Genomic DNA, 11,468 nt, shown 5'->3' with positions numbered 1-11,468 from the left:
TTGATCACTAAACACTGATCACTATCCTACTTTATACTTTGTACTATATTATACTTTACTGTCTTATTTTACTATAGTGAAGACTGCAAGTAAATTCTTTACTAGGACAATGTTGGAATCCTCTTATTAACAGAAACACGTAAAGCAATTGTTTGCACAACAAATGTACAGGAATTAGCATAAAAATATTTCTCTAGAGATATTTCCCACATAAACTGTCCTGGCCAACTTCTCAGAATTCTCCACAAATCGAACTGCCATAGCTTTAAACTAAGAACTTAGTTTAAAGAACAACAAAGAACAACAGGGATCGCTAAACATATTATGGAAATGTTTACTTTTCCATATTCATTTCCATAAACAAATATTTCCATAATTTTATGGAAATGGATATGGAAATTTTATTTTAGAAATATGGTGATGTTATGGAAATAATATGGAAATGAATTATGGAAAAAGTTTTGGAAATGGAAATGAATTATGGAAATGGAAATAACATGGAAATTAATTATGGAAATGGAAATTCTAACACACACGTAATCCAAAATATAAACGGAGGCAAGTTATACTGGCTAATGCGTCTATATAGGTTTATCCACAATGAATGGTGACCACGATGGATGGAGACCACAATGTATGGAGACCACAATGGATGGTGACCAACATGGATGGTGACCACAATGGATGGTGACCACAATGGATGGTGACCACAATGGGTGGTGACCACAATGGATGGTGACCACAATGGATGGGACCACAATGGAGGGTAACCACAATGGATGGTGACCACAATGGATGATGACCACAATGGATGGTGACCACAATGGATGGTGACCACAATGCGTGCTAAATTTGAAAAAAAGAAGAAAAGCAGATAAAAAGCAAAAAGAAAAATATTGCTGTATAAAAGTGGCGGAAAAAATGCTAAGGAAAGATAAATTTCGAAAGAAGGAAAAAAGATGAAGCAAAGTGCTATTTCAGGAATGTCTTTTTTAATGATATAAAATGACACATTATATGAAAATATTCATATTAAAAACAATTACTGCTTTTAGCATTTATAACAAACATTATAAACAAAACATAAAAAACTAAGAATAAAAATAAATAATAAAATTGATTACACGGAAAAAAAGATTTAATTATAGCATTTTTATAAATTGTGAGTTTCCTTAACAGGACTTGAATATGACTAAAGATAAGAACTGTGGCACGTCCGTCATCATAAAACTTAAGAATTTGGTAGATTTTTGTAAAGCTAAAATTTAAACATTCGAACATTGTGAATTCGTAAACTTTTTAAATAAGTTTTCAAATTTTTAGAAAGCATTGGGTTACATAAAATTTTTACCAATGGTCAGACATATAGATGCACCTTTTATTTGTTTCTATTTATAGACACGTAAGAGAGCAGCAATATGCCTTTGTTGCTTCATTTCTGTACTTCTTGCTGCCCGTTTCCACTTTTTCTACCTATTACATGCCAGGTAGTCATGGTCAAGCTTGCTATCTATAACAAAACTTTGTGAAAATAAACTACCTTGAGATGGTTATGCAAAATTCTTTATAATTTTATTTGTTGTAAAAATTATTAGGTTTTCTGATGTAAAAAAGATGGCTACTCCACAAATTTTTTTTAACTGCTATAAAAATCTACTTGCTATAAAAACCGGTTGTCGCTCAAATTAAATTGTGGCAACTGCCATAGTTTTTATAGGTTTTCCTTGAGGCAAATTACTAACAGCGACACAAATAAGAGTAAAACAGAAAGTCTACATTTAAACTTGGATTAAACTTTCAACCTTTGAAATACCTAATAGGTTGAACAAGTTTTTGCCTCGACCGCACATAAAAAATAAAATTATCACAATTCAGGCAAATTTAATTGGTATGAAAAATGCCTCCGTAAAATTTTGTGTGTTTGCATAACTTGCATAGGTCTTCAACGATCAGCGAACAATTGTTATGTATGCATTCGCCGAGGCATCTGTGACATTTCACAATTAGTTTGGCATAGTTATAACTGGTTTCTATCTTTAGGAACTGACTATAGAGGCCAATAAAACAAAACTATGCCAGATATTGAAGAATTTGACAATTTACAATTTTTATTTGAAGTATTTCAGAAGTTTTGACATTTCAAAGTTTTTTTCTTTGCTGCTCTAATAATGTAATTTTACTCAAACCATAAAAAGTTTACATTGAGTGCCCAAAGTTAAATTTATAAAATTCAACACTATGAAATGTGGTATGACATGCTTTGCAATATACTTATTTTCATGACTTACAGCAATATTAAAAAATTATTTTAAGATAAATGTATTTAAAAGCAATCTACTCATACAAATAGCTGCATATAACATAAATCAAACAATACTTTCTACCCTACTCTAGGTACTGTGTTGGGCTGTAAAATTTCTGTTCTGATAATATGCTAGCTTTTCTTTTTAACATTAAATTATCCTTCAGCTGTGAAAGATTTGCAAAAAGCTTAAATTCTACTACAAAAAGAAGCCTTTACATGAAGTGTGCTACTATAACGGAAGCATTGCTTGAATCCCTGGATCAAACTTTTAACACACGACTGGTGAGTAAATTTTGTTACTTGTGGCTTCATTGAAAATCAATTGCTAATTATTTATAAGGCAGTTTTTAAAAATGTGTGGATGGTTTAGAGTGAGTTTGATAGCTATTTACTGCTTGAATATTTTATAATGCTTTATATTTTGGTCTATAAATGAAAGGACTTTTAAAAAAATATTTTTACGAATAAGATAGTACTAAATTGTTTAGGTTGGTTTATATGAACAAGGGCTTTAGTTTGTTGTAGGAAGAGTGCAGAAAATACAACAATGGGCAAAGCAAGTTCTAAACCAGTGGGTGCCACCAGGTAGGCTTAGCTATATTTCCTACAGTTGGAAGGTCATTCCACTGATATTAGCATTCTAATGCCATGATTTATTGCTGATAATATCTGAATGACGCTCTTTCATGTTTTACTAAGGTTTATATATTGTCAGTCATGAACATTAACCAAATAATGTGTAAATTGAGCAAGATTATGACAACATATTGTTAGCTATAAAAACCAAAACCTAGAAGCAAAGTTGTGCTGATATTTTGTATCTATTTTTGACAATCGATCTGAGTCGTAAGCAAGCACTATGGTCGGTCTGCGCGGTTAGTAAATCACTTTGCCTGCACTACGTTGGTTACCTTCATCAGGTAATACAGTATTTGAAAAATTAACTTCATTTATATTTAGGAAGTGAAATGATTTTTCCATGAAAGCCGATCAGCATAGTAAGGTGAACAGTGTAGAAATAAAACGGGATAAGTATTTTAATAAACTTTACATGATCAACTTTTTATCCAGTAATTTACTGTCAATTTATTTTGCAGTGTTTAATCAAAGTTTGTACCCATTTTTACAACCAATCTGTGTCTTAAGGAACTACTATGACTAACTATTTTTCTAACTAGCATATCGCGTATTTTTATTCGGTAGTCAGAGAAAATCAAAGCATTTATGTTTAGGGAGTGACATAGATTTTCATGTGAAATTAGATTATGCGTCAGATTTGCTGTGATTGTTGGTTGTGATAAAATTTTGAACACATTAGAACAACAGTATGGTTGAAATCTTAGCAAAATTTACGCAATAATTAGTGGTTGTAGGGCCACAGTCTATATATTCAGAGGGTCATAATAATGCAATTTCTTGTGAGTGATCTTATATACAAATATTTTTTGTTTAGACTAATTCAAATCAGTGAATTAGCAGCGGAGACACGATACCCATAACATAAATTGTTGGTGCACCTTTACAGTTGTCAGGTTATTTTTAAAGTTACCTTCACATAAAACTCTGACTTAAACTCTCATATAACTTAAGTATATACATGTTGGTTTTGTTAGTTTGTCAACAAAACCATCCGAGTGTGAGGCACTGATTCAAGAAGATGAAAAAATTTCTGATCAGCACAAAGAAACTGCCTCTGCGCTTTCTGGGGAAAAAGATATTCACAATGATATGTACAAGGTATTTACATGTAAATGATTTTGAAAGTTAGTTATTCCGGCATTTTTACAGTATTTTTACAATGTGTTTTATTGACCAATCAGTTTTTCTTTTGATACATGAGCTTATTTATTTTACTCAATAGTATTTAGGAACAAATACAAAATTTGGGAAATATTGGGAAGTATGTTGTTAGAGTGCAGTTGGTAGTAATCAAGCTTTGCTAAAGTTGAGATTGTTTTACTTGTAGTCCATCAACATGTAAGTCCAGAACATATTTTCAATAGCCTGTCGATATGCAGATAATCCAAAGTCTATAAAGTAGTTTGTTCCTAAATAATTTAAAAACATAATTGGGCTAATTGCGTTTTTTGAGGGATGATCACAACTCCATCTATGTGTAGGAATTTGAAAACTAAAAATCGGGCTGACACACACTGCAGTTTACGGGTTTTATTTATTTTTATGTACAAATCTTGTCTTTGTATGAACAATTTCCTCTAGGCAATTTTTTGTGAAGCATGCGTAGTTTTGAAAAACACTCTAGTCGGACTAGTTGTTTTCATAGCATATTCTTCAATCTAGCATCTTTGTAAGCTAAGGCTTCATGTTTGGTTGGAGTAATTAGTTGATTGCTTCTGAAGAACTAGTAAGATTATAAAATTACTTTGACTAGTAGACACTATAAAACTTGAAAAGCAGACAAGCTATCAAACAATTTGAAGCATTTGTGGCGCAGTTATTATTAGTACACTTTTAATATCATCTCATCTCTACACGCATGTTCAGCAGGGTGAGGAAAGCGCAGATTCAATTGTGACCACACTCATTACTAATATGCATTTGGATCTAGAAGAGCAGATTGATGAGTTGCATTCTCTTGTCCAGATTATCCGAAGGGACCAGTTAGACATTGAGACACTGTTAACCACGAAAGATATTCATGGTAAGCAAAAGTAAAAACTATAGTTTTTATTTCAACAAAAAGAGCAGAACCTGGTGGCATCTAGTACTTTGACTAGCAAAGGATATCGTCAAATTATTTTCAAGAAAAAGCAGTAAGTATTCTATTAGTTGAAAAAATCTTTCAGTACGACTGAAAACTTATAAGAAATTTGGAACTAAACAGTTTTGGACATTTATAAATATGGTGTAGCGCATTTGATAATTTGTCGTTTAAAATATTTTTTCTCTTGGCCATAAATGACAAAGTAACTATGCTTATAGCTGTGATCTAAAACTGCTTCATTTGTGAAGATTTACCAAAACTGATTTTGATACTTTCTTACGTTTCCACATACTAATAACAACATTTTATCAGTGAGTAGTACAATTACTGCTTAACATTCATGTTTTACATAGCATAAAAACAATAACTGTAAATAATATACAACATACATTGCTGATCTATATGTATCTTTAACAAAGCCAAAATCTCATGTAACCTTAATTGTGTTGATAGACCATATGATTTAATTGATGAAACATTTGTACCATTGACAACTTATTGAACTGAATTTTCTATAGGTACTCCAAGCAATGGAACATTAAACGGAATGACATCAGAATCCTTCCCAGCCAGATCTGTAACTTCGAGCAATTTTGACGTTGGTTCCCATCATGGGTTAAATTTCTCAACTTATTGTTCTACCTAACACCTCGGCCTCCTTAATTTCGACCATTAGAAAGAACTTAGGGACTACTGAAAAACTGGCAGATGTTCATAGTGGATTTAATGTTTGGGTAAAATGTTACTACTTCAGCCAGTAGCAGCTAAGTTTCTGAGTTACAAGTATTTTCAGTGAATATATATTCAATTTTGGTACATGCAAAATAATATAATAATTGTTACATCGACTTACTTGTGTTGTAAATCTTAGCATCTTGGAAACATGGACAATTGAGCAGCTATGACAATTTATCAGTATAGCATAGCCATGCAGTTTGTTACTGTATCCATTGAGTTCTTCACCGAGTTCATAGCAACCATACCATGCTATGTAATGTTCAAAATCTGCATTTCCTTTCGTTCTCTGTGGTTCAACCTGCAGTATATGTAACCTTAAACCTAGTGTGAGTACAATAGCTAGTTTATTGTATGTTCAAACTCTAAAAGGTTTTATATATACATAAGAGTGATAGTACGAATAGAGAACGGTCAAGTTTCTGCTTTGGTTAGGCCTATGTAGACACCAAAATTAGTCTTGAACACTAAAACCAAACAAGTTCTTTGTTATATTCAAGAAAGGTTAGACATATGATTATGATTTAGTGATTTTCTTCCATTAATGCAATGAGTGAATTTAATTTGAAGGTAATCAAGTATGGAGATTTATTTTACTGATTTTTCAATATTTTAAATAATGGTGCAGGGAAACCAACCTTGTAAATTCAACTCGACACAAAATTGTTTAAAAAAACACTCTGCTTAAAGCAGTAATGTGGTTTAGTTCATATATACTTTGAAGGGTATATAAAGGCATAGTAACAGTAGTTAGGGTGAAGGGTATAGTAACAGTAGTTAGGGTGAAGGGCATAGTAACAGTAGTTAGGGTGAAGGGTATAGTAACAGTAGTTAGGGTGAAGGGTATATGAAGGCAAAGTAACTGTAGTTAGGGTGAAGGGTATATGAAGGTAAAGTAACAGTAGTTAGGGTGAAGGGTATATGAAGGCAAAGTAACAGCAGTTAGGATGGAAGGCATAGTAACAGTAGTTAGGATGAAGGGAATATGAAGGCAAAGTAACATTAGTTAGGGTGAAGGTTATGTGAAGGCAAAGTAACAGTAGTTAGTGTGAAGGGATTTTAATCTATACTTTAGCTGCACATAAATATCAGGTAGCTCAGTAGTTTAAAAACTGAAAAATTAGCTGATTGAGAGTTCACTTTGTGTCATGAGTAATAGATTGACTCACCATTGCTTACATTGCTATCATTTTTCACTTTTGCACAGTATTAGCTTTATTTAGTTAGTATTAAAGCCACAACAATTTAAGTTTGTAAAATTGCCAAAGCTGATTAGATAACTTTTTAAAACAATTATTATTGCAACCAAGGTAGATGGAGGTGCCCCTTGCTCATCATGCTTACATAAGATTAGCCCTGCCCTGAGTACAACCAAGGTAGATGGAGGGGCCCCTTGCTCATCATGCTTACATAAGATTAGCCCTGCCCTGAGTACAACCAAGGTAGATGGAGGGGCCCCTTGCTCATCATGCTTACATAAGATTAGCCCTGCCCTGAGTACAACAAATAAAAAACTATACAGACAACGCATCTAGGCGTTCATAGTTCTAGAGAACAGAATAAGCATCCTATTCTGTGACCTAGTTAAGTCAGCGGTAGCTGCCAAAGAAACACAGCTATCTCTTTCTTCTAGACCAATACTATTGGCAACCTCATGCTTCTCTGTTCAGTTCTATGAGGTCTTTGCCTAAACATCTTGTATCTGCATCTTGGTTTCGGATCTCTATTTTTGCATTTGAGGTAATGTGGAAGATGACAGATGGTTCAGGAATCTTCCTTAGCCTGAATGAAGTGCTTCACCCAAATTATTTTCTCAAAGTTTTCTTCCTGTCAATTACCGACTTCTCAGTAAATGTTTCAAAACCGGTTTCTCATTAAGTTTTTTCAAAGTTTTTTAGCAAACAAGTAAAGATACATAAAAAATCATCATCCATGTCATGAAAACATAGTTATCAGTAAATGCTGCCGTTGCAGCTGCATTCCTGACTGCCACCACTTCTGCTACCAGTGCTGATGTCTCTGACAATAATTCTAGCTTCTTAATTCTGATTCCTTTCACTAGAAAATAGCAGTATTATCATCATGGCTCTTACCATTACCACATTTGCTTTTACTATATACCGGTATAAATCTCTAAGTTTGTCTGTGAGTGTGTATTTCAGATTGTCTAGCTGTAGCTATCACTAGAAATTCTACTGTCATACAGCCCACGACCAAAGTGATATTAGAAAAAAAGAGAGGGTACTGCTGGTTGAGAAATGCAATGTTAGCAGTGAAATGGCGCTGCAGTGCAATAGGATAACTGCAATGATTGCTGTAATGTACTGGGTGTGGGTGTTATTATGTACAACAAACAGAAATACTGAAAGGAAAAGAAAATATGTTTTTATCTCTCCCCCGCAATAGGAAAAATGCAATATTAGAAGTAAAATGCACTGATATTGTTAGAATAACCAATATTATTAATATCGTAATACAGTAATAATAGAAAACCAATGCACAATGTTTTTCCATTTCAAAACGTCATAGCTAACAATATCAAGAAGTTTTGATATTTATATAGATTTTTAGAAAATCTATTTAACAAAACTATTTAGAAAAAATAATAACAGTAACATATTGCCCAACATCGGTCACTATATACTTTGTTTTTGTAAATTCAAATGCTTATCATTATAACTAAATCTTATAAAATCGATTAATTATTCTTATAATTAAATCTTATAAAATCGATTAATTATTCTTATAATTAAATCTTATAAAATTGAATAATTATTCTTATAATTTAAAATTGTAATAATCTCATAAGAATCGCTAGAAAAAATATCATTGTCATTTCTTTTACTTCCACTGCTTTGGACATCAGTTGGAATACCAAAGCACTCGAAAGTGTCCAAAATGTCAGTTACTTTGAAATCGGCAAAGAAGAAACTATTACTTTTCAGTACTTCTACGTTAATTACAGAAACCTTCGGCACTTGGACAATGCTATAGACTGGTGAAATGTGCACGTTTTTTTTTTGAAATGCGCATGACTTAATGGTTCTATTTTCTGTCACTTGGCGTTTTGTTTGCTGGTCTTAATTTTGGTAAAAATAAGGCTTGACAAGTTTTAATAGCGATTTTAGGCAGAATTAATCTGTCTATTTATGTATAATCTGATCAGATGGGTAAGGTTTAAGACTTTTACTACAAATACATGTAATAAAAACTTGGTAAAATATTTAAAAAAGTTTATATGTGTTTTGTATCGTTATTATACTTAAGCGACTCCACTGAAAAATGGTAAAATTTGTTGATGAGATTTCGGTACAAGGGTTTGCGACGGCCACTGATGAATAATTTTTGTGAGTTGTGTGCACATATGCATTTATCATAAATCTCCCAAACAATCGCTTTGCTCATATTTGGTGGTGGGAAAATTTAGGAATGAAATATCCTTTGCATGCTGGATTTGATCTCAAAACTTCCTGTTTGCCAGACAAATGTTTTACCAATTGAGCTATGTGAGATTGATGGATTTTGTGGGCGATATATGTCGCTATGTGGGTTAAACATGCATATCATTACGTTAGGGCACAATGGCACTAAAGCCTGCTCTCACAGCTTTTATTAGTAAGTTTCGCAACACTAGCTTACTCAAATTACTCTTTGTCAACTTGCCAGGCTAATGGCAAGTGGCAGGTAACTAAATTACTTGCTACTGTTTACCAGCTGACTTTTAATACCTGTGCAACAACAAGCATCCTGCTAGTTTGCATACATAATGAAAGATAGCGGTGTAAGCGTGAACGAGGCACAAAAGTGCCTTGTCTTTTTTCTCATTTGGCTCCCCTTATATAATGGTTTGTTGTGTTTTGGTTTCCCTTATATAATGGTTTGTTGTGTTTTGGGTCCCCTTATATAATAGGTTGTTGTGTTTTGGGTCCCCTTATATAATGGTTTGTTGTGTTTTGGGTCCCCTTATAAAATGGGTTGTTGTGTTTTGGGTCCCCTCATATAATGGGTTGTTGTGTTTTGGGTCCCCTTATATAATGGCTTGTTGTTTTTTTGGGTCCCCTTATATAATGGTTTGTTGTGTTTTGGGTCCCCTTATATAATGGTTTGTTGTGTTTTGGGTCCCCTTATATAATGGCTTGTTGTTTTTTGGGTCCCTTTATATAAGGGCTTGCTCTGTTTTGGCTTCTCTCTATTTTGAGCAGCGCAGGTTTTGTTCCCGGAAGTCTAGATGTTCCAACCAGAACTGAGAGTTGGACACTGGGCCAGTAAGCGTCACTGCAGTTTGTTTCATATTTTACTTGTTATGCAATATGAAGCTAATGCTGTGATTTCCAAATATTTCTAAAAATATTTTGAAAATATTTTGGAAATATTTTTCTCAAAATATTTCAAAATATTTCTAAAAATATTTTGAAATGTATTATAACTCAGAAATTTTGTTAAAACTAAAACAATATTATTAATGTCGTAATTGTATTTTTATAAGTGTAAATGAGATACGAATGCATACCTTTTATCTGTTTTAATATTTTAGATTTTTGTAAAGCTTGATTTGGCAGAAAGATTGTTATTTTCAGCAAAGAAACTTAAAAATTGATCCATTTATAAATTGGGCAAACAAAAATAGTCACTCTCCATTAATATTACAATGATACATTTTAAAAGAAAAACATGCGATATCAACAAAGTTATAATCTTTGCTAGTTTGTCTGTATGACATCCTCATAGGATGTTTCAAGTAACAGTTGTTAGTGCTGTTGCCAGGTTCACCTTTACTAATCTGAAGTTAATATTTACCTTACAACAGGTAAAAACTAAAAGACCTTTATGGTTATTTGTGCTTTTGCAAAACTCACTCTTTCACCTGTTGGACTTGAATAGTTGACTGTCTAAAACTTGGTGACTTTTACAATCAACCTGACAAGAGCATTGAGAGCTTCTAAGCAATGTAAAACTTCCAACCACCACAGCTTTTTGCCTATTTCTTCAATAAACTTGATAAAGCAATATAGATTAGGCTAAGTACTACAGAGGCATACATTGAGATTGTAGGAAATATTCAAAGGTTATCAAAGTAGTACACAACTGTCATGCTATCAAATGCTTGAAATATTTCACAAACACTAGAATGTATGATGCGAAAGCTCATTAGCTGCACATCTTAAAACTACTCAGTATGATACTAGAAATAGACTACAGCTTTATGTTCTTCAGATCATTACTGTTAGTCTTTATAACCCAACTTGGAGGAGTCAGAAATCAGGGTATGATTTATCATTTATGTTCTTCAGATCATTACTGTTAGTCTTTATGACCCAACTTGGAGGAGTCAGAAATCAGGGTATGATTTATCATTTATGTTCTTCAGATCATTACTGTTAGTCTTTATGACCCAACTTGGAGGAGTCAGAAACCAGGGTATGATTTATCATTTATGTTCTTCAGATCATTACTGTTAGTCTTTATAACCCAACTTGGAGGAGTCAGAAATCAGGGTATGATTTATCATTTATGTTCTTCAGATCATTACTGTTAGTCTTTATGACCCAACTTGGAGGAGTCAGAAACCAGGGTATGATTTATCATTTATGTTCTTCAGATCATTACTGTTAGTCTTTATAACCCAACTTGGAGGAATCAGAAACCAGGGTATGATTTATCATTTATGTGCTTCAGATCATTACTGTTAGTCTTTATAACCCA

The 11,468-nt window shown here is 32.9% G+C and overlaps 1 protein-coding gene across 1 annotated transcript in view; it reads left to right on the top strand.

The window, feature by feature from the left end:
• The first annotated feature begins 616 nt into the window (after positions 1 to 616).
• Positions 617 to 11,468, top strand: part of LOC137390614 (mucin-21-like) — a 39,343-nt gene continuing 28,491 nt past the window's right edge. Inside the window, exons 1-4 of the mRNA XM_068076940.1 lie at positions 617 to 687; positions 2,831 to 2,890; positions 3,919 to 4,042; positions 4,814 to 4,967. Coding sequence (XP_067933041.1) covers positions 617 to 687; positions 2,831 to 2,890; positions 3,919 to 4,042; positions 4,814 to 4,967 — 409 coding nt within the window. The remainder of the gene's footprint in view (positions 688 to 2,830; positions 2,891 to 3,918; positions 4,043 to 4,813; positions 4,968 to 11,468) is intronic.

This window comes from Watersipora subatra, chromosome 3 (assembly GCF_963576615.1).
Source record: "Watersipora subatra chromosome 3, tzWatSuba1.1, whole genome shotgun sequence".
NCBI lineage: Eukaryota > Metazoa > Bryozoa > Gymnolaemata > Cheilostomatida > Watersiporidae > Watersipora > Watersipora subatra.
This window is presented reverse-complemented; position numbering and strand designations above follow the sequence as displayed.